Raw genomic sequence first — 23,163 nt, 5'->3', positions numbered from 1 at the left:
TAAGACTTCTTAGAATGTTCTGTCAAGACTCATGGGAACCCTACCAGGGGTAGCAGAATTTGGAGAACAGGCTCCTCATCAACTCCTCCTTCTGAGGTTTTTTTTTTTTTGCAGTACGTGGACCTCTCACTGTTGGGGCCTCTCCCGTTGCGGAGCACAGGCTCCGGACGCGCAGGCTCAGCGGCCATGGCTCACGGGCCCAGCCGCTCTGCGGCATGTGGGATCTTCCCGGACAGGGGCACGAACCCGTGTCCCCTGCATCGGCAGGCGGACTCTCAACCACTGCGCCACCAGGGAAGCCCCCTCCTCCTGAGTTTTATCTCCAGGTCAAGGAATATATATTACATACAATGACCTTTTTTTCTAGATCATTCCCTCTTCAGAGTTCTTTGGAGAGAACCGAGGAAGGTTTGCAGGTGCTAAAACTACCTCCTCCTCCTCCTTTCCCCTGACTCGTGTTTCCCATAAGAGTTTTTCTTTTCTATTCCATGGACTGGCCTTCCTCCAGCCAGGCCTAAGTTTGTTTTCTGAGCGTTGGTTTCTCTTTGGGGGTAATAAGGAAGTTGTCAAGCAAAACTGTTTTTTCCAGGGTAGCTGAGATAAGCCTCTTATCTGTGGAGGAGCGGAGAGCAGCCCTGGGATAGGATGACGGGGCTATAGTGGGTGGCCCCTGGATTGGCTGCCCATGAGCTCACCTCCTGGGACATATGATAAATATGGCTCTGACCAAAGCATCTTCTGAAGCAGTTTGGAAACTGGCAGCATATTCTCCCTCGGAGAGCTGGGACTACTACCCCTCACTGGATACAACTTGCAGCAGACAGGGAGTGGTGCCTACACGTTGCTGGGTACCCAATGCAGAGCCCTCCGGTTGGAAGGTCGGGACCAAAATTGCCCTGGGACAGGAGTGACTTTCATGGTCTGAGGTTGGTTGAACGATAGTCTCCCCTTTGAAGGCTGGAGTAGTGGGTAGGTATCTTGGGGTCCTGAAAGGAGGGTAGACCCTGAATGTAGTCCCAGTGCTGCTTCTAGCTTGCTAGGCTTCAGTCTCTTCATCTCTAGAAAGATAGAAAATTCAATGATGTGATCTCAACCAGGTGTCATGCAAAGAGCTCTGAACTACCTTGGACACAGAAGCGCTGAACTCAAGTCCTAGCTTAGCAATCCTGAGCAGGGAACTTCACTTATCTGGGCCTCAGTTTCCTCATCTGTAGAACAGGGACAGCATTACATACCTCTCCTGCTCATTTCCCTAATGGAGGTTGTAGAGGTCAAGTTATAGGCTTTATGTGAAGGTACATAGTAAAGGGAAACTTCACATAAATGGGGACGCTGTTATTACCTATGGCTGGATTAAGATTTTATCATTTTAAGTTTCTTGGAAGCTAGCCCAAGGACAGGGAGATCTTATGAAAAGAGTTCTGGTGGCCTGCTGCTCTGACAGGGATTTGAGAGGGGATTATAACATTGCATGGTCTGTGGTCTTGCATAGAGGACAAGACGGGGTGAGAGCACAGATGTGCTGGATGGAGGGGAGCCGAGGTCATTTCTGGAGCTCTCCAGCTTTGTGTGTGATGACCCCACTGTCCCTGCAAGTCTGCCCCACTGCTGTATCATGGGGCCTGAAGTTCCACCATTAGGGAGTTCAGTCTTTTGGGTTTCGAAAAATCCTCAAAAGATGCAAATCCCCAATATTTTGGAAAACAGGTACCAGGTGACGTGTGTTTGATGGTGACAATCGGATTGGGCAGATGGTACAAGTCCAGCCCTTTACATTGAGCTGTGGGGCGGCTCAGGCAGAGCTGACCCGCACAGCGGCACCATGTGGCTGCTCAGATAGCTCTGTGATCTGAAGCTTTGTGCAAAATCCCACTGGGCCCTGCTGGGGTCAGCCCGTGGCTGGAGCCCTCCGTCCCAGCCTGGCCTCACATTTTGAAGTGGACAAGGACCAGTTGGGGAGTTCCCAGAAACGGGTGCCCAGGCAGGGGATGGGTGCAGAAGCCACGTGATTTGAGGTCATCGGGTGATAGGCTGGAACAGAGAGGACTCAGGGGGTGAGGTGCCCTCTCCTCAGGCCGTGAGGGCCTGCTGCCAGCCGAGTCAACTCAGTCTAAGGGGGACTGTCCTTAATTCCTGCTGGCTGACAGCGAATGATTTGCCTTGAAGGGTGGTGAGTTCCCATTGCAGGAAGGGTTCCAACAGGGGATGCGAGTCTGCAAAGCAGTCCTACCCTACAGGAGGTGGGCTGGATACTTCTTAGGTCCCTTCCAACTCTAGGAACCTGCTAAGGACCCCACAAAGGAGAAGGAACACCTGAATTTTTCCCATCTAACACCTGGGAGCTGGGCATGGGAGCAGGATGGGTCCGGTGTTGAGGGAAGAGTTGACCACCTTGTCCCCCACTCGAGTCCTGCCAGTGGAGGTTGGAGGTGTCCTCCCAGGAGCGTGTGGCCTGTGGATGGGAGGCACACCATCTCGGGAGCCCAGATGGAAGGCTTTGAGCATGAACAGGCACTCACCCTTGGGGTTCTAAGTGTCCATGGGCTCACCTGTGTCAATGAAAAGTAAACGTGAACTCAGGGTCAGCCCTTGACCCTCCAGCCCATTGACTGGCTTCCAGCCAAGAGTCTGTGAGCCCCGCAAAGATTGTTTACAATCTTTGCCTCTGGGACACAGATTTCAATACCTGGGCACACGTGAATGTCTGACTCCACGGGTACAGGTCACGGCAGGTACATGTGTGGATGTGGGTTATCTCTGTCAGTGTGAAATAGCAGATTTGCTCACTTCTAAGTGTGTGTGTGGTTGTGTGTGTGTGTGTGTGTGTGTGCTTATGGGAGGTCTCTCAGCGTGGGAGAAAGAATTTAGAATCCAGAGAAGTGGATTCAAGCCCCAGCTCTCTCCCCTTCCAGGCTGTAGGACCCTGGTCAAGTCTCTTAATCGGCAAAGCCTTAATCCCCCCACTGCCAGCCTGGCCCATTGCCAGGGCTGTGGCCAAGTTGAACTGAGATCATGAAGATGAAGGAGGTGCTGGGTGTCATGTGGCTGGTGAGCACATATCTGTGTATTGTATATTTTTTCCACAAACACTGAGAGCCTCCTAGGCAGTGTGGACACAGCAGAAACCAGGCAGGCTTGGGCCCTTCCTGTGGAACGTGGATCTAGACAGGAAGGGCATTCAGCAAATAAATACTCAGATAATTATTTCCTTTACACTTGGAGTAAGGGGAATTCCAGGGTGTTATGAGTCCTTGTAAGTTTACGGTATACATGAACATGTTGCTGGGTCACATGACCGTCTTAGCCCATTTGGGCTGCGATCACAAACTATCATAGACTGGGTGGCTTATAAACAACAGAAATTCATTTCTCACAGTTCTGGAGGCTGGAAGTCCAAGACTCAGGCACCGACAGATTTGGTGTCTGGTGAGAGCTTCCTGGTTCAAAGACCAGGTCTTTCCGTGTCCTCATGCGGTGGAAGTGGCAAGAGAGCACTTTGGAGCCTCTTTTATAAGGGCACTAATTCCTTTCATGAGGGCTCTGCTCAAATGACTTGATTATCCCAAAGGCCCCACCTCCTACTACCATCACACTGGGGATTAGGTTTCAACATACGAGTTTGAGAGGGACACAAACATTCTCAGCCTACAGCAATGAGTGTCTGTGGGTGTGACTCTGGGTCCACACGCACTCTCCCTCGGAGTAACCAGCTGTTTATTGACTATCTATTGTGTGAAGTCCAGCGGGGGCTGGAGGGGGGGGTGAGAAGGGGAGTGGCTAAATTCCTCTAGGAAATGGTGCCAGAGCAGTTACAAAGTAACATGACAGGTGCATGAATTAGAGAACTGTGTACAGATGAGGTCAGGGTATAATTTAGAAAATAAACCCCAAATAGTAGCATGCTTGGGAAAAATTTGCAAACTTTCCGCTCCATAGTATCTTAAGGTCAGCTCTGTGAACTTTTCTGGTGTTTTGCTGTTGTTACTTTTTAACATGTCACCGGTATACATCATGTCTTATCAGAAGTCCTGTAATCTGCAGATCACTTGGGTATTTCTGAGCAGACTCGGACTTTGCCCTGAAATCCACTTTCTGCCAAGGCAATCAGCAAGTTTACAAGAGCAGCTGGGTTTCCATGCAGCTATGGTCTGCTGCTGTCTTAGGGTTACTGTCTGGAAGCATGGACCAGACAGGGTGGGATTTCCTGACAGGCAGGCAGAACTTGGGTGAAGTCCCAGGCAAATCAGGGGCACAAAACAGGAAAACAGAGGAAGGAAAAGAAAGACTTGCTTTGATGAATTCTAGATAGGCAGGGTTTTACAATCAGAAAGTCTGGAAAGATTTAATTTCAGCACACATAGAATTTGTGTGCATGTGTATGTATGGCGTGTGTGTGTGGGGGGTAATATTAAAACACCATCTTCTCAGGCTTAGAGACTTTAAAAGTCTGAGGACACGTCTGCCCCACAGAAGATCTTCCAGGGTGTCTCCCTGGGGGAGGGTAGGTTTGCCCTCCTAGGTCAGCCACACTCTCTCAGTCGTGTGCTTAGTGTTGCAAGACAGAATCTTTGGAACATTACAGAGGAGGAGCGGCCAGGGGGGTAGGAGGACAGTGGGTCTGAGCTCTGTCACAGCTTCCCAGAGAGGAAAGAGTCGCAGGAAGAAGTAAGAGGACGAGGTATCAAACACTGCAGCACCTTGAGGGAGGATGAGGAATGGGAAGAGGTCACTGGATTAGGGTAGGAGGGCTTGGGAGAGTCTGAAGTTTCTCTTCACTGGGGAAACACTCTTGGATGGCCAAGGTCACACATCACCCACACCACCTCTCCTTGCCTCTGGGCTGGGGGTTGCTCCTCCTTCATCTTCCCCTGGGCTCAGGGCACTGTTGTTCCAGGGAAGGGGTGGTCAAAACAAGGCAGTTTTCTTGAAAAAACATCACAAAAGAAAACCATTGCCAGGTGGAATTGTACTGATGCTCTGATTAGAAGTATCAACGTGTCCTTTGAATGCAGCAGGAGGACGCTGCAACCTTCAGCAATGGTGAAAACCGTTTCCATAGCAATGACAGTTTTTTAAGGAATGACTGCACCTCTTTTCTCATTAGCTGGGGAAGGATGCTGTGCCCTCATTGTGGTGGGCCCCCTCGAGCCAAGTTAGCATAGGAAGAAAAGGGGCTGGTTTGGTGGTTCTCTTACTGAACAGCTTCTCTGCCAACCTCATCCAATTTGCCCTGATCACAGGAACATACGGAGCAAGCAAAGAGAACCCTGACACCATTCAGTGAATATTTCTTTTTCTTTTCTTCCTTCCTTTCTTCCTTCCTTCCTTCCTTTCTTTCTTTCTTCCTTCCTTTCTTTTTTTCTTTCTTTCTCTCTCTCTTTCTTTCTCTCTTTCTTTATTTCTCTCTCTCTCTTTCTTTCTTTCCTTTCTCTCTTTCTTTCTTTTCTTTTTCTTTTTCTTTCTTCAGCTGTGGGGCTTGTGGGATCTTACTTCCCCCACCAGGGATCAAACCTGTGCCCTTGGCTGTGAAATGTGGAGCCCTAACCACTGGACCACCAGGGAATTCCCTTAGTGAATATTTCTGGATCAGCTTACTTGGATCTTAAAATCAAATAGATCTTTGACCTAAACTTCTCCTAAGACCACGTGCTACTAAAGAGAGAGAGTAGGGACTTCCCTGGTGGTCCAGTGGTTAAGACTTCACCCTTCCACTGCAGGGGGCGTGAATCCTGCATGCCTCACAGAGCATGGCCAAAAATAATAATAATAATAATAAAATAAAAAATAATAAAGAGAGAGAGTAGCTATCAGGGAAATAGAGCATTACTGTCATCACCACCTACTAACACCTCCACTCCCGCCCATGTGAAGAACTGAACATTCTCTTTGAGGGCACAACCTACATCTTGTTCCCTAGCACCGAGCAAACTTCCCGGTACATAGTGGGTGCCTGTTAAAGGTTTGTTGAAAGAAATTAATGAGAAGAAAGCAAAATATTTTCTTCTATGATTTCTTTTCTTATCCCACGTAACGCCACATTTTGGAAGCACAACCGTAAGGCAGCCTCTGAGGCTTTCAAGAACGTTAGTCAATTTCCAGATAAATTAGAGATGTGTGTTGCTTAAAGTTTTCATGTAACTCAAGTGTTCCTTTAAGGAACATTAAACAACAAATAAGGCCTTCCAAATTGCCTGCTTCTTTGTTTTCTCATTTCCTCCAAGACTGTCCATGTGTGGACACTCCGCAGTGCCGGTGGTACCCACTGGCCTCTAGCCATCCTCCCTACCCTTCCTCCCAAGACGCATGTTAGAAGGAAGAAAGGCATCCTTGACTGTTACCGTCACCTTCAAATCTCTCTGTTATGTCCCTGTGCCTTTTCTTCCCTCTATTTATGTATCTTCCTCACATTCACATGGATCCCTGCACATCTGAAATCATAATTATAGGTTCTTATTTTTGCCTCTAAGTGGGACATAGTAATAGAGTACATTTTAAAGTAATGAATCAGTTGGTAAACACAGAAGATACATGATACATAATACGTAAATACTTAATACACTAAATAATAGTAAATGCATGATGAGGCTATAATTACAGATTAGAGTAGGCAATCCATAAATCTAAACTCCATAGGAATCTCTGGGAGCTCAGGACTGAGATTCAAAACATACTTTATTTTTCTTTTACCTTCCACCAAAGGGCAAAGGGTTTCTGAGCAACTCTGGGAAAATTGGAAAGCCCCAGGTGTTTCAGATTAAAGACACTCTAATCAAGTGAGCTGCCTACACCCCAGCCTACTAAAAAGCTGCCCAGGAAGAGGTGGTTCTTTTGTCTTTTCCATGGGCAGCTGCTTCATTCTAGATGGAAAACGGAAGGGCCCGGGCTGCTTTAAGATGGAACTGGTGCAAATTCATTTATTGTATGTTAACTAAACATTCTTAGGTATTGTTCAGTTTACTAAATGTTTGTTATACATTTATTCCTTTGTTTAATAAGTACATCGGTCTAGGTACTCAGGATACAAGACCTAGCAAAACAGACAAAGGGGAGGGAGAGAGGTTCACACAATAAACCACTAAACACGGAAAGATATGACATTGCCTAACATCGGGGGGTGCAGTAAAGGAGGAGACGGTGTGCTAATGGGAGTGCAATGGGAGGGCCCCTATGGGAAGGTGACATTTGAGCAGAGCCCTGAAGGAAGTGAGGGAACAAACTGTAAGGTGGTCTAGAAAGAGGGAACAGCCAGGGTGAAGACCCAAAGTGGAACAGGCCTGAGGGACAGCAGTCAGGGCTGCATGAGGGGAGTGGAGTGAGTAAGTGAGTAAGAGGGGACGGGAGAGGTGACGGGGCCGGGTCAGTGGGGCCTTACTGGCCATTGTAAGGACTTAGACTTTGAGCCATTGGAGACAGGAGAGTGACAGGCTCTAACTTAATTTGTAAAAGCTCCCATGGCTGCCGAGGGGAGAAGTTACTGTAAGGAGGACAAGGGTAAAGCAGGGAGATCAGTTAGGAGGTGACTGCAGTAGTCCAGGTGAGCAGAGATGGGGCCTAGACCGGATGGTGGTGGAGGAGGAGGGGAGATGTGGTTCCAGGCCAGGTGTGTTTTTTTTTTTTTAATTTATTTAACTAATTAATTTATTTTGGCTGCGTTAGGTCTTCGTTGCTGTGCATGGCTTTTCTCTAGTTGTGGCGAGCCGGGGCTGCTCTTTGTTGCAGTGTGCGGGCTTCTCATTGCAGTGGCTTCTCTTGCTGTGGAGCGTGGGCTCTGGGTGCATGGGTTTCAGTAGTTGTGGCTCGTGGGCTCTAGAGCGCAGGCTCAGTAGTCGTGGCGCACAGGCTTAGTTGCTCCGCAGCATGTGGGATCTTCCCGGACCAGGGCTCGGACCTGTGTCCCCCTGCATTGGCAAGCAAATTCTTAACCACTGTGCCACCAGGGAAGCCCCGGGTGTGCTTTGAAAGTGGAGCCAACAGCCTCTGCTGATGGATCAGACGTGGGGAGCAAGAGAGAGAAAGAAGTTAAGGATGACTTCAAATGTTGGACCTGAGCAATTGGAAGAACAGAATTGCCATTTACTGAGCTGTCTTGTGACATATTCTTAACAGCCTGTGAGATAGACAGGTAGGTCTCAGGCACATTTCAGATGAAGACACTGGGCCAGAAAAGCTGCAGGAGCTGCCCGCAGTCCCAAGGGGCAGGACGTGGCCTCTGGCTCCAGCTGTATTCATTTCCCATTGTTGCTGTCACAAAATACCACAAACTCTGTGGCTTTGGAATAACATGAATCAATTATCTTATGGTTCTGGAGGTCAGAAGTCCAAATTCAGGGAATTCCCTGGCCATCCGGTAGTTAGGACTCCACACTGCCACTGCAGGGGGCCGGGGTTCCATCCCTGGTCAGGGTACTAAGATCTTGCAAGCTGTGTGGTGCAGACAAAAAAAAAAAAGTCCAAAATCAGTCTCAATGGACTAGAATCAAGGTGTTGGCAGGGCTGTGTTCCTCCTGGAGGCTCTGGGGGACTAGCTGTGAGACCTGGGGCATGACCTCCTGTGGATCAGCTTCCTCCTCTGGGAAATGGGACAAGGGTAGCCCTTCCTCCCAGGGATGCTGAGGAATTTAAATGAGACAACAGCTTCGAGAGCTGATAGTACTCACATTAAGGGTAGGTTGGTTGGACACATGGGTCAGCGCTGCTAGCCCACCCGGCAGACTCTGAGGCCTCTTCTAAGGGAGTTGTCTGTTTTGGTTGCAGTGCAATGGAGCCGCCGCGGGGCCCAAGGAAGCCTCTGTCAGGGAGAAGAGCCAGGTCTCTGGACAGGCTGCAGAACCCCCAGAAGGATTCAGAGTCGTGGGACTGCCGGTGCGTTTCCCGGCCCACCAGCCCCTCCAGGAGGATGCTGCGCCGGACGGCCAGTGACGGTGCCAGGTGTCCCAAGAGCCCAGCTCAGTCTGTGGAGGCTCAGGGCACCACGGCTGCAGCCCTCAGCCCGGAGGAGACCAGGGAGTTTCTCCCCAGTGAGCAGAGGCCTCCGCAGGACACCAAGAAGGACAAGGCCCAGTGTCGGGCCCAGCAGGGTTGGCTGAGGACCATAATGAACATCTTATTTGGGACGGGCCCTGAGGAGCCCAAGGAAAAGATCAACAAGAGGGCCAAGGGGAAGGAGGGCCTCCCCGAGCCTGCAGAAACCCCCGAGACACCGGGCGAGCCAGCTCCCAGGAAGAAAGCCCACAGCAAGAAGGCCAGCCGCAAGAAACACGGTCACAAGAAACATGGTGCTGAGGAAACCAAGGGCATCCGAGATCAGGAGGTCAAAGGGCAGGAGGCCAAGATGGCTGGTGCCTCATGCTGCGAGAAGGCTGATCTGGGCCCAGCAGCTGGGGGTGAGCAGACCATGCCTGTTTCTATGGTAACCCCACAGCCACCATCCCCCACCCCAAGGGCTAGGGTGCTCTGAGCTGGCTGCTCAAAGCTCTCAATAGAGGGGGACTTGGAAGGTAGGGCCACTATCAGGAACAACACCACTTCTTTTTTTTTTATAAGATTTAAAAAATATTTATTTTATTTATTATCATTTATTTTTGGCTGCATTGGGTCTTCGTTGCTGCGCAAGAGCTTTCTCTAGTTGTGGCGAGCGGGGGCTACTCTTCACTGAGGTGCGAGGGCTTCTCATTGTGGTGGCTTCTCTTGTTGTGGAGCACGGGCTCTAGGCGCGCGGGCTTCAGTAGTTGTGGCACGTGGGCTCTAGAGCGCAGGCTCAGTAGTTGTGGCGCATGGGCTTAGTTGCTCCGCGGCATGTGGGATCTTCCTGGACCAGGGCACGAATCTGTGTCCCCCTGCATTGGCAGGCGGATTCTTAACCACCACGCCCACCAGGGAAGCCCAGCACCACTTCTCTGAGGTAGAGCAGCACCGTGGCTGAGAACTTGAGGTCAAACCCCAGTTCCACCACTCGCTGGCTGTGTGACCTGAGGCTGGCGACTTTCCTCTCTGAGCCTCCTTTTTTTTCCCCCTTGATACAATGGAGATGATAACAGTTGCTATCTCGGGGGGTGGCCATGGCCCAGAGCTGACACGTGGGAAGTGCTTCATAAGTGGCAAATGTTATTGTTAGGTACTCTGGTTTGAGGAGCACAGACCAGGGAGAAATAGGAAGACAGAGGGGAATCAAGGAGGGAAGCCCTACCCACCAACACTAGTCTATATGTGAGGACTCGGGGTGGGTGACAGGGAAATAGAAACAGCTTGCTTCTGGGGTGCAGGTTCTAGACTTGGCTCCATCAGGAATAAACTTGCTGTGTGACCTTGAGCAAGTTGCTGTCCCTCTCTGGAACCTTTGATTCTCGTTTGTAAAATGAAGGAGCTGTTCCCCAAGATGCCTTCCTTTTCTGATGCTTAGCGTCCTGGAGTTGAATGTTCCACAGGCTGCTGGAGGAAGATGAAGGTTTGCCCTATAGGACTCAAAACTCACCATGTTTTTAATGGGGGAGAAGGGACACAAGGAAGATCCAAGATATTTTGGGGGTGGGGGGAAGGATATCTGGGTAGAGGCAGCCTCTTTTCAAATGGAAACCTTGGTGGGTTTCTGATTTTTTTTGGTTAAGCCTAGAGCTGCTCCAGCAGTCCCTGTCCTGCTGTGAATTCTATGCTGTTTTATTGTGTTGATTAACAAAGTTGGAAGAATGTCACTGACACCCACACACTGCCCCACGCACTTGGTTTCATCTTTATTACAGGAGGGGAAGTTTCTGACCTCCGCCAGTTCTCCCTCCTTGAAGGTGGAGGTGCTGGAGTCCGGAAGGTTTCTTCCCAAGCCACAGGTCGCCAGGGGGAAGAGGAGCTCAGAAAGCCTGACAGTGAGTCAGAATCTTCTTAGTGACCTCTTTGCCTGCAGCTGGGGCAGCTGTTGGCAAACGAGGTGAAGTGCTCCCGATGCCTGCTTAGACCTCTCAAAATGTGTGTGCTGATCTCACCGGTTCTGGTGCTTCTGGTCACATTTACATTAGAGTTTCACAGAAGGGAGTCTCAGGAATTAGACTGGCTGCTGGCAAATACTCCTGCCTTGTGTGTTGAGCATGGGACTTTTTTTTTTTTAGTCATTTTTAACTCATAGAAGGAATATATACATATATATACATACATTTAAATACAGAGAAGAGTGGAAAGAGTAGTTCTATGCACACTCATATACTCACAGTTGTTAACAGTTGGCCATATTTGCTTCATGTGTGTATAATTTTGTTGCTGAACCATTTTAAGTAAAAGGATGCTTCAACCTTAAATCTTAAGCACGTAGCTGCAAGAAATAAGAACAGTCACACACAACCATAGTCTTGTTATTGCCCCTAATAAAAGAAATAATGCTGTATTAATCTAATTCCCTACAAAGAATGGGCATATTTTATATTTTATTGATTTATTTTTTAAATGAATTAAGTTATTTACTTATTTTTGGCTGCGTTGGGTCTTCGTTGCTGTGCGTGAGCTTCCTCTAGTTGCGGCGAGCGGGGGCTACTCTTTGTTGAGGTTTGCCGGCTTCTCATTGCGATGGCTTCTCTTGTTGCAGAGCACGGGCTCTAGGTGCACGGGCTTCAGTAGTTGCGGCACGCGGGCTCAGTACTTGTGGCTCGCAGGTTCTAGAACACAGACTCAGTAGTTGTGGCTCACGGGCTTTGTTGCTCCGCAGCATGTGGGATCTTCCCGGACCAGGGCTCAAACCTGTGTCCCCTGCATTGGCAGGCAGATTCTTAACCACTACACCACCAGCGAAGTCCCAAGAAGGGGCATATTTTAAACGATATGAAATGGAGAAGCTATGCATCTGTCAAAGAATAGCGAAAAGGCATTTAATTGGTTATTTTGCAGGATAATTGTTTTCTCACATGAGAGGGAGTTGTCAGGTAGACCGAGTCAAAGTACAAAAGCCTAACAAGATTTAGAAATGAGAGAGAAGAGAGGGGTGAAAAAACCTGCAGATAGCCTGGGAGGAGGGAATCTTGTTTGCACCTTCTTTTGTGTAATCTGATCAGCTGGCAACTAAGCAGAGGCTCCTTTGGGCACATTGTCTTTGGGTAAGTCGACTGGAATATCAAAGAAAACCATTTATGTTGTTTGGGCTTCTCTGTAAATGCTTGGCAGTGTAGTTGGGGCACCAACGGGGCAGGCTACCTGTGTCATGCCTGCTGGAGTGCCTCTGTCCAGCTTAGTTAGGCCTGGTCTCCATCATTTCCCCTGCTGGAATTTTGTAGGTTGGATCAACATTAGCCTTGCAAAGTATTTCCAAGCACAGTCTCTCATTTGATGGCCTGACAGCCTTCTGAGGGAACCAGGACGGGGATTATGATCCACACTTCACAGAGGAAGAGATGAAGGCCCAGAGAGATTAAGAGACTCACCCAAGGTCACACAGCTTGTCAAACCCCAAGTAGATACGCACAGATCTGCAATGTTCAAAGGAAATCATGGGGTACAAGTTGAATGCTTGAAGGACTGACTTGAAACTTCCTGCATAAAATTTCATGCTTTGGCCTAGTACCCTTCGCCTGTGGATCTTCCAAGCCTCTCTCAGAAGGACCAGTCCCTGGAATGTGGTGCTTCTCCCACACCCCAACTTCCGTGCTAAAGGAGTTGTTTTAAGAGGACCCTGAAGGCCCAAGTTGGTCTCAGAACTCCAAGACAGTCATTAGAAAGGATTCTCTGTGCATCTAGAAAGATTAACTGGGTGCATTTGTTTTCTTCCAGAGGATACCATCATCCAGAAGATAGTGGAACTTCTCCAAAAAGTGGGAGACCAGTTGGAAGAAGAGGTGAGGGGCAAACTGTCTGCACAGATGCCCAGGGGCCTGCTGCCTTCCCCTCCTCCTCCTTGCTCGAGCCCCACCTGTCCTTCTGGGCCTCAGTGCTCCCCTGCTCCAGGCTCTGTCACCTCCCTTGCCTGGGGCCACCCTGAAGCCCTTGGTTGCCCCTCAGTTGCTTCTTGGGGAGCTTTCCCCTCTCCTCAAGGTCAGGGGCTTGACTCAGTTTCTCTCATCTCCCCCACAGCAGCATCAAGCCTCTCAGCCAGAGGTGGCTCCTCAAAACCCAGCACCAGGCTTCAGGAAGAAACCCCAAGAGAGAAAGTCTAGCCTCAAGAAAGCCTTTTCTCATAAGAAACATGGTTCTGAGGAGCCCAAGAGAGCACAGGCTGCAGATGTTTCCGGCCCAGAGTCCCGGCCGCCCAAGAGGCCCAGCTTTCTGCCCCTGTGTGTTGGTGGCCATCGGCCCTCCAGCTCCAGGAGCCCAGGTGAGCAGGCTCACAGTTACCACGGCAACACTGCAGCTGCCTACTGCGCTGGAACCTTCCCCAAGGCTTGCATTGGCCATTTTCAGAGCTGCCATCCCAGTTCTGACTTTTGCTCTGCCCTAAGCAGTGTGGGGAGGGCAAAAGGGATACCTCCACGCACGAAGCCTCACTGTCTAGGCAACCCAGCTAAGCCCCTGGTGGAAATCGTGTTCAGGGATTTCCCCCAACTATGCTCATCTCTCCGTAGCCTCAGCTTCCACACCTTGGCAGGGTGTAGCATGTGCAGGAAGGAACTGGAGCCTGGGAGGCAGGAGACCTGGGTTCTGGGCTCCATCTCTGTGCCTCAATCTCCTTGCCTGTAAAATGAGACACTTCCCTGCTGTGTATCTATATGCAATCAGTCCTCATTTTATGAATTACATCTTATTATCCTCATTTCACAGACGAGGGAACTGAGGCTTAGGGAGGTAAAAGAATGTGTTTGTGGTCACATGGCCCATCAGTGATGGAGCCAGAGCTACAGGGAGAAAGGGTCAGCCTGGGTGTCAGGGAGGAACAGCCCAGCAGGTCATCTTGGCCAGAAGAATGTATACTTTAAAAAGGAGAAGGCAATGTTTAACACCAAAGAGTGGATCCCCAGTGGTGGGATTTCAGGCCGCAAGGGGAGATATTTTCATGTAAGGGGATCCTGGCTGTGATGAGTTTAATTCGTGCCAGGGCATCAGGCATTTACTCTCCAATTCATGGATCAAGTCAAGATGGTGGAGGGATGAGGTCTCCAGGGGAGGGAGGAGAGGGGAGCAAAGCCCAGGAAAGGCAGCTGTATGGAAGTGCAAAGGGATGAGGGAGCTTGGTCTTCAGTACATCAGAGCCACGGCCCTGCCCAGCAGCTCCCCGCCACCCCAGCAAGGCCTTTGCATGCACTAGCCACAGCGCGCACTTTGGAGTCTCTGCTGACTTCTGTGCATTAGTTAACACCCTCAGACTGATGAAGCTCACTCACCATTTCCTCTTCTCAGGTGTGGAAAAACCTGAAGTCCAAGAGGCTCTGTCTACAGACGGTGGGGATCCAAGTCCCTTCGAGCTTTCCAACCCAGCAGGAAGCCGGGGACCCGAAGAGGACCTGCAGCTGGACAGAGCCTCGGAACTCAGTCAGTACCCCCTCTCCTTTTCTCAGAGGCCCCTTGGAAGATGTCTGGTCTGACCCCTCTACTTGCAGAAGAGAAACTGAACCAGAGAGAGGCAGTGACCTGTCCTTACCTGCCTCTGAGTGAAGCAGGCTGGGGAGGCAGCTCAGGGTCCAGAGCACAGGCCCCGAGCCAGGCTGCTGTTACTCTGTCTGAGTCTCAGCTGTAAAACCACAACAGTGATAACATCGTCCTTGGTGAGGCCAACATAAGGCGATACAAGGAAAGCATCGGCCCATGGCAAGGGCTCGATAGATGGTACGATCTTTGGGCCTGGATTCAAATTTGGGCTCTGACCTCTCCAGCTGTGTGATCTTGGACAAGCTACTTCATCTCTGGTCTCAGTTTCCTCATCTGTAAAATGGGGATAATAATAGTACCTACTCTCTAGAGTTGTTGGAGGCTCTAAATGAATTAATGATGATAATGCATTTGGAGCAGTACCCATGAGCAGCTAATAAATGTCAGCTGCCGTTTACTGTGACTATTAGTGTTGTCGTCATGTAGCCCAGCTTGAGAACATAGCCTCAGGAGAAGTAAAGAGGATAGGAAAGGGGGTAGGGGCCTTAGGAGAGAAGCTGAACCGATGGTAGCTGCCATCACTATTATTATTATTTTATCATTGGCAGAGTTGAGCCTAAGATCATATAATCACTGTCAGTTCTGTGTGTCTGAAGAACCACTTCCCCTACCTCCCCCATTCTGCCTTGTTTGCTTTTCACAGAAAATGTGCCTTGAAGGGGAATTGAGAAGGGCCCTTGTTCTACCTAGAAGAGGAGGAAAGAGCGGGCTGAGGGGACTTGTGGGGACCAGGCCTTTCGTTATGGTCTTGAGACACCTTCTCCTGGAGGCAGGGGCCTCGGCTGTTTCCTGCACCTAACAAGGCACATCTAGGCCCTTCCTCAGTGGTGAATGAATAAGTGGATATGTTCCCGTGAAGCCAGCTCTGCCCGCAGGTTACCTCTGAGGAATCTGTGGTCCCCATGGGTTGGGCCTGAGACAACCTTAAAAGGCAAGCTCATTAGCACCCCACCCTGGAGACCTGTGAGAATCATCCAGGGAGCGATTGGGCCTTAGGAAATGAAGACTGACCATAGAAAGGCTTTTCTCAACACTCAAGGGTGAGCAATCGCTTTGTTCTTTTTTAGAATTTATCCAGAAGATCATTGACCTACTCCAAGTTGCAGAGGAGCAGGGGGGAGACAAGGTGAGGAAGACATTCCCCATGTAGACCCTGACCCTCACTATGGACACCCCTACCCCTCACTATGGACACCCCTACCCCTACCTGGCACAATAACTTCCCTGCCCCTCCCCCAATTCTACATCTTGCCAGAGCCTGGCTCCAGTCTCTCCTTCCCAGAGCCTCCTCTGACCGCTGCAGGCTGTACTTGTTTCCCCAGCTCTGAGCACCAATCACCCTCCTCCCCCGGCCACACCCTCTGGTCCATAGTGGGTCTCTGTTTGTTTCAGGCGATGGTCTCTTTCCTCCGCTCACTTGTAACCTCCTCAAAGTAAGGGACCCTGACTCAGTTTCTCTTATCTCCCCCACAGCAACTTCAAGTCCAGGAGCCAGAAGTGGTTATAGGAAACGTGGCCCCAACCTCCAGGAAGAAATCACAAGAGAAAAAGTCCAGTTTCAGAAAAGCCTTTTCTCATAAGAAACATGGCTTCAAGGAGCCCAAGAGAGGGGGTGCTGCTGGTGCTGCCAGCCCAGACTCCCGGCCGCCAAAGAGGCCCAGCTTTCTGCCCCTGTGTGTTGGTGGCCATCGGCCCTCTATCTCCAGCAACCCTGGTGAGCAGGCCTGGGGTTGCCATGGTAACAGAGGCTGCCTCTGGCCCCTAGGCTTCTCCAGGGTAGGGTCGGCCAGCTGCTTGGTGTCCTGTGCAGTCTTGACTTTCACTCTCTGCTCTGAGCTGAGTGGGGAGGTGTGGGAGGGCTGTGGAGAGGAGAAAGGGGTCGGTTGCTGCCAGGACCCACCCCTATGACACACACCTTCCCTCCCCCTGACCATAAACACCTAAAAACAAATGTGGTATGAGAGCGATGCATCTGTTCCTCAGATACATGCATCAGAATCACCTGGAAAGCTCATAGAAAAACAGAAACCCAGATTAGATGAAGTAGGATATGGCCTGGGCCTCTGTTTTTTCACTACACCGAACTATGAGGACCACTGGTGTACAACAAATTCTCCTGACATTTGCGGAGTGCCCGCTGCCTGCTACGTTCACACATATTATCTCATTTAACACCCCCACTCACAACCCTGTGAGGTCAGTCCTGTTACTCCCATTTGACAGATGGAGAAAGTGAGGTTCAGACAGGCTAAGTGACTTGGCAAAGGCTCGCAGAGTTAAAAGGGAAGTGGGCTCACTGGGTGGGACCTGTTGGTAGGCCTGCTTGTTTTCCTCCCAGACCATGAGGAGGCAAAGGGCGTGGTTGGAAGAAAGAATGAGATTTCTGGAGGCGCAAAAAGCACTGTGAACTCCTCTGAGGCAGGTCCAGTGGGGCTGGGGGTTCCCAAGGAGGCTGGGAAACCAGGACCCTTCTTGAGCCAGAGCCTTTGGACAGCTTCTTGTCAGAACCTGGGTTCAGCAATGTGCTGGTGGATTTGAGACAGGTGCAAACACACTCACACCAACTCCTCTTTGCCCTCAGATCCAGAGGATCTGGAGTTCCAGGAGTCCTCGCCTGCAGAAGGGGGGCCAGTTGGATCCTCAGAAGCACCCTCCCAGGCCAGAAGCCACAAGCCAGAAGCAGGACCTCAGCCACATGGAGCAAATGAATCTAGTTAGTGCCACCCTGCTCTCTCCTGGGACAGCTTCCCTGGGGCTTCCCTTTTGCGTGGATTTCACAGCCTGAATCCTAGTAGCGAACTGGGAAGACAGCTGACAAGTACCCCAGGAGACTCTAGAAGGGCAGAGAGGAGACAGGGTTGGCCTTTGAACAGGTGCTGGTGGGGCAGAGTTGCAGGTGGACAACCTTCTTCAGGTAGAGAATACCTGTCCATTCTGTGGGATGTAATTTCACCCCCACCACATGCCGTTGCTTTGCCTGAATGTTTCATATAAAATTCCTGTCTTGCTCTGGGTCTCATAACCAGTGGCGCACCGGCAAACAAACTCTGGGTAAGGGCGGGGGGATTGGGGGAAGCCCTGATTTGTAGCATTTGCAGATTTCTGTGGTATAAAATTCCCACCACGGCCAATTTCAAGCTGCTGACAGTTTATAACAACAGGTCCACAAATGTCCTGAGTATTTACAATTAACTCTTGGTGCAAGCAAGAGTTTGCTTGCTTTTTATAGCCCAGGCTGATGGTACATTCCCGTTGCATCAGTAGCCATGGCATTTGCCCTCCCTACATTCTGAGGAGTTGTTCCTGGTCCCAGCTCCCATTCCTGACTACTCTGTAGCCTGGATAAGGTCTCAGTTTCCCCATCTGTCAGAATGGAGCTGAATGTGGTGACAGGTGAGGCTCGGCAGGCTGAATTGCCTTCTATTTCTATACAGCTAACCAAAACAAAGCTCACATGCTCCAGCCCTAGTTTAGGGGAAGATTTTTCTTTGCCCTTCATATCTAATCTGTGTACTGTGTTTTAGAGACAAAATACTTCTGCAATCGATGGATGGGTTATTACACAACAACATGTCAATAATCCCTCAATCCTTCTTTATTTTCCTTAGAGGAGCTGATCATCCAGAAGCTGGTGGCCCTTCTCCAAGAAGTGGATGGCCAGTTGGGGGAGCAGGTGAGGATTGCTCAGTCTCCACAAAGACTGGACCCAAGTTCAGTCCCCATCTTTGCGTCTGGGTGACCGTGGTAGGCCCCTTAACCTCTATGAGCCTCTGTTTTCTCTTTTGCAAAATGGGGGATAAATACCTACTTGCCAAGGTTAGTGCATCTATAGAAAATGCCAGACACATAGCAGATGAGATCAATGTTAACTTAAAAATAATAGAAACCTATGTGGCTCCCCCTGCCAGCCGGGACCTCCCCCAGTCCAAATCCTCCTTGAAGTTCAGTTCACGAGCCACCTCCCGGGAAACCCCCTTCCCTGAGTCCCGCTGATCTCGTCCTCTGCTATCTGCCGTTCACTCTGTTTTGGCACGCACCTCAGTAATTATAAGGTCTCCAATTCTTTCAAACTTTTATTAGAGTTTCTTCCCTTGCTAGGTAGAGTGTAACATAAGGTTCCCTGCCTTTGAAAACCTCACAGACTACTTGGAGAGACAAACACAGATCGCATATGAAGAGGAGTTACGTGTGAGCACAAGTCAGAGATGAGTCATCAGTGTAGCTGACCTTGTTAGAGCCTCTCCTTACCACCACAGAGCACCTGGCCCAGCTCCCAACTGCCAGTACCTGCATCCCTTTGCCTGAGGACTGGCCCCCAGAGCCATTTACCACCCACAGGTTAGGCCACAATGAGCACTCTCCACCTCCCCAGGAGCAGCCCTCAACCACTGGCTGATGCGAGCTGGTGTACACATACCCCAGCTCCCTTATCCTTTGGAGGGATAACTCTGTGGTGTGTGTTCTTCGAGGGTTCCCAAAGTGCCCCGAGGGGATCAGGCTCAGCTGCCAGCCTGAGTGGGATGCCTTCCCATTCTTGCCCCAGGTCTCCATTCCCCCATCTGTGTTTGCCAGGATCACTCACCACATAAGTGAGCTGCATCCGAGTCCTGGTCTCAGGATCTGCCTCTGGGGGGAACTCAACTTAAGACATTTAGGTATTAAGAGGAGGAGGCTTAGGGTGGGAACTAAAATTCATCCCACATCCACTTTGCATAAAACATTAAACTATCTCACTTAATCTCCTCCCCCCAACGACAGTGTTGGGGGGGCACATATTATTACCCCCATTTTACACACGAGCGGTCACACAGCTAGTAAATGCTATTTACGCATCTGTTATCTGAATCTAAAGACCTACATTTTTTTTTTCCCCCACTTTGTTCTGCTGGTACAGTTGTACCTTGCAGAACAGATTCTGAGAGGCTGGGGATGGTAGATGAATTTAACAAGGGATGCTTGTCCCAGGGACAATGAGGCACCCAGCCTGGCTGCATGGAGTTGGGGGAGGGAGATGCTGTGGGGAGGGGGCTCCCTGCTGGCAACACTGATGACCTGCCTTCATTTCTGCTTCCAGTTCAGGCAACACCCCAGCTTTAAGAAGATTTTTTACAAGCTCCCAGACTCTTCCCTCAGAAAGCTCATAGCCATCCTGCGCCCCCAGGAGGCCCACTCCACGGAGCCCAAGAGACCCTACTCGTTTGTCTTTGGCTTGGCTAACAAACGTGCCGACAGCAATTACCAAGCCGTCCTCAGCCTCACTGGCCTACACTACAGGCAACCGAGTTTTAGCCAGTTCCCATACAGGGAGGACCAGCAGGTGAGAAAGGGCAATATGGCACGAGGGGCCACAGACTCACAATCACAAGGACCTGCCTACGGTCCTCTCCCCTCCCCTGCTTACTTCAGGACTTCTGGGGTCCAGCTCAAATGTTACCACCTTGCCAAGGCCTTCTGAGACAATTCTACACCACAGCAGCCTCTTTCTTTTCCAAACCCCGCCCTCTTTGCCTGCTAATTAGCTAATCAGCATCTTCTTTATTTGGTCTCCAACTGGATGTGCATTTTCACACTTCTTGACATCAGTATGGGATATTGGACCAGCTACTATCTTAGCTCGCCCTCTTATTATTCCATGGGTTGTGCTGCTTGGCTTTCCAATTGAGACTGCTGTAAAATTTAGAGAACAAAGTAAGATAAGATTACATATCAAATAAGGTAGGTGAGAAGGATCCCTGGGGCTGTTTGGTTCTGGAAGGCTTCCTGGAGGCCATTCTTCACTGACCTTGCCTTGATTGATTAATTAAGAATAGCCTCTTTTTGAATTATGGTTTTCTCAGGGTATACGCCCAGTGGTGCAGGACAGGTGTAAAGACGCAGATGTAGAGAATGGACTTGAGGACATGGGGCGGGGGGAGGGTAACCTGGGACAAGTGAGAGAGTGGCATGGACATATATACACTACCAAATGTAAAATAGATAGCTAGTGGGAAGCAGCATAGCACAGGGAGATGAGCTCGGTGCTTTGTGACCACCTAGAGGGGTGGGATAGGGAGAGTGGGAGGGAGGCACAAGAGGGAGGGGATATGAGAATATATGTATACATATAACTGATTCACTTTGTGATACAGCAGAAACTAACACAACATTGCAAAGCAATTATACTCCAATAAAGATGTTAAAAAAAAAGAATAGCATCTCCACTGCCATCACTCAGCCTTTTTTTTTTTGGCATAGGGGGATCTTAGCTCCCCGACCAGGGATCGAACCTATGCCCCCTGCAGTGGAAGCTTGGAATCCTAACCACTGGACCACCAGGGGATTCCCCATCACTCAGTCTTTTGACTGGTTTCATGCTTTTCCTAATAATCCCCCCTTCCCTGAGGCTGCAGGATGGTTCCTGTAGAGATAAAACTTAACGCATTTTTTTTTAATCTGAATTTTCTGTTGGACTCTAATAGAGATCTCCCCACTCTTTTCAAATTCTCTTAAGATGACCTGCTTACAAACATTTGACCAGATCTGTAGTGCAGAAACCACTGAGTGAAGTTGTGATTTTAAAGGAATGAAATGTCCTATTGGTGTTGGACACATAGGACCAGAACTTTTATATCCAAATTGTCCCCTGGGAAACCAGACCTTTATTGCAATGATGTCACCATCATTCGAACCCTTTGTCTTCTCCTCCTGGAATTACCTTTAGAAGCCATGTGATAAGGCTCTCAAGAAAGCTGGTCTTATTTCATGATACTTGTACCTCATCATTCGAATGGTTTTCCTAGTGGAAACTCCTCGTGACCTTAGACCTCTCTTTTCTCAGACTCACTGTCTTCTCCTGGAGAATAGGGATAATTTGCCCTCTAAATTGGGTTAGGTAATAGCTGATGGAGTGATCTGAGTTCTTTGTGAAAGATATTATAGAAACATCAATTCTGACATCCTCAGTAGCCCTAACTCCATCTTCTGGTTTTGCTAGCCATTCATTCATTTATTTATTCAACCAGTAGACATTCAGAGCTTCCTATGAGCCTAACTGTGCAAGATGCTATGAGAGCCTGTGGAAGGTTCTGCTAGTGGAAAAGGATAGAATGTTTACTGATGACAAAATTAAATATCAATTAAATGCCAAATTAGCACTAACTGAGGTCAATAAAGCAAGTTGGTTCCAGGAGCCTTCCAGGAAGTAGCAGGCATTGATTTTGACCTTTGAGGATGGAGAAGCTATAGATGGGGAGAAAGGACCAGTAGGACACTGCAGGCAGGAGATACTGTGTGAGCAAAGACCCAGAGGTGGGAGCTAGTGGGTTAACGAGAAGTCTGTTGTTATCAGCGTGGGACCCATACATAATTGGGCTATGGCTAAGACCTGTGTTCTTTTTCTCTTCCCAGAACGGCACAAATCCTCAGAGCCAGAGTCCAGATTGAAAGCTATGCTTTGCACTCAAGTTCCCTGAATTATCCAAACATCGGCAGCTTTAGCCAGGAAACCCTGAAGATGTCCCAATCCAGTGCTTCACAGACATGACTGAAGACAAGAATGGGCAGCCATTCTGCATCCTTGCACCGTTGTGAGCTTATCTCAGTGGAGAATGCAGAAATGTTCCTCCACAAAGCTGGAGGCAGAGGCTATGGGGGGAAATAGCACTGGACTGGGAGTTAGGAGACCAGGACTCCCCCTGCTCACCTGCCCCAAACTTGCTGCAAGACCCTGTCCACATCCCATGTTCCCTCTCCTCGTCAGACCTTGGATTCTGGGCCGGATTAGTGACCCATCAGATCTCTTCTGGCTCTATTATTCTGAAGTCTCTCTAAAGAGAGGTAGTAAGTGCTTTCACTCTGTGGCTAAATATACCCACCCCACAGAGCTGGAGGCAATCTTTAAGTACTGACCAAATGAATGAATGGGGGGAACTCTTTGAGATCTAGGCAATTTTTCCAGGCATTCTCTGGGAGGCCTTGGTCCTCAACTGGGATTGTGCAACCAGTGGTTCTATCTCTAAACTGGGAGCTAGGGAGGAAATGGGGGAGCTATCTCAGCAGGCACTGGTCCGGGAATCAAGGCCTTTGCATTCTGGGGCCAACCCCAGTGTGTAGTGCCAACTTATGTGCCCTTATTTTTTTTATCATGTGTTTTCTTGATCTACCAGGGCTGAAAATATGCCTACATCATGTAGAAGGCCTGTTGATACTTTCTTCAGATGTTGGTTTTAAATGTCCTAGTTTTAAAAATAAATTTTTGTTTAATCTCTCACCAGAATGTCCACATTCACTTAACAGATGGGCATCTATGTTTAACACATAATTTATTCAGTTGGCTGCACTGTAGGTGTCATTCAGATATGCTTGTTTGGAAGACCAGGAAGTGTTCTGGCCTCAGGGACACCTCCTGATTTCAAAGCACAGTGACTGGCGCATCAAAAAACAACTCATCAGTGTTGTTGTTTTTAAGGCATAAAAAGGAGAAAGGAACTATTAGGGTTGCCAAATTTAGCAAAGAAAAATGTGGGTGGCCCAGTTAAATTTGAATTTCAGATATACAACAAATAATTGCAATGCTGGGGGCACACTTACACTAGGTCATTATTCGCTGTTTACCTAAAATTCAAATTTAACAGG

The 23,163-nt window shown here is 49.3% G+C and overlaps 1 protein-coding gene across 1 annotated transcript; it reads left to right on the top strand.

The window, feature by feature from the left end:
- Window positions 1-794: 794 nt before the first annotated feature.
- On the top strand, window positions 795-22,102 carry BNIP5 (BCL2 interacting protein 5). Its single transcript, XM_024766233.1, has 11 exons — window positions 795-926; window positions 8,755-9,383; window positions 12,742-12,806; window positions 13,042-13,282; window positions 14,302-14,433; window positions 15,618-15,676; window positions 16,024-16,264; window positions 17,132-17,263; window positions 18,159-18,223; window positions 19,625-19,867; window positions 21,937-22,102. Exons 1-11 carry the CDS (start codon window positions 856-858, stop codon window positions 21,970-21,972), a joined length of 1,914 nt encoding a protein of 637 aa, XP_024622001.1. The 5' UTR covers window positions 795-855; the 3' UTR covers window positions 21,973-22,102.
- The last annotated feature ends 1,061 nt before the right edge of the window (window positions 22,103-23,163 follow it).

Source organism: Neophocaena asiaeorientalis, unplaced genomic scaffold (genome assembly GCF_003031525.2).
Source record: "Neophocaena asiaeorientalis asiaeorientalis breed wild unplaced genomic scaffold, Neophocaena_asiaeorientalis_V1.1 scaffold46, whole genome shotgun sequence".
In the NCBI taxonomy this organism is placed as follows: Eukaryota; Metazoa; Chordata; class Mammalia; order Artiodactyla; family Phocoenidae; genus Neophocaena; species Neophocaena asiaeorientalis.
Note: the sequence above shows the minus strand (reverse complement) of the source record. Positions and strands in the feature narration are given on the sequence as shown.

What these genes read in the sequence shown, in the direction of transcription:
- BNIP5 (XM_024766233.1), top strand. Translation starts at nt 856, where the DNA reads ATGCAGAGCCCTCCGGTTGGAAGGTCGGGACCAAAATTGCCCTGGGAC. An exon ending in GGACAGAGCCTCGGAACTCA is followed by an intron (nt 14,434 to 15,617) that starts GTCAGTACCCCC and finishes GTTCTTTTTTAG; the next exon opens with AATTTATCCAGAAGATCATT. An exon ending in ACATGGAGCAAATGAATCTA is followed by an intron (nt 17,264 to 18,158) that starts GTTAGTGCCACC and finishes TATTTTCCTTAG; the next exon opens with AGGAGCTGATCATCCAGAAG.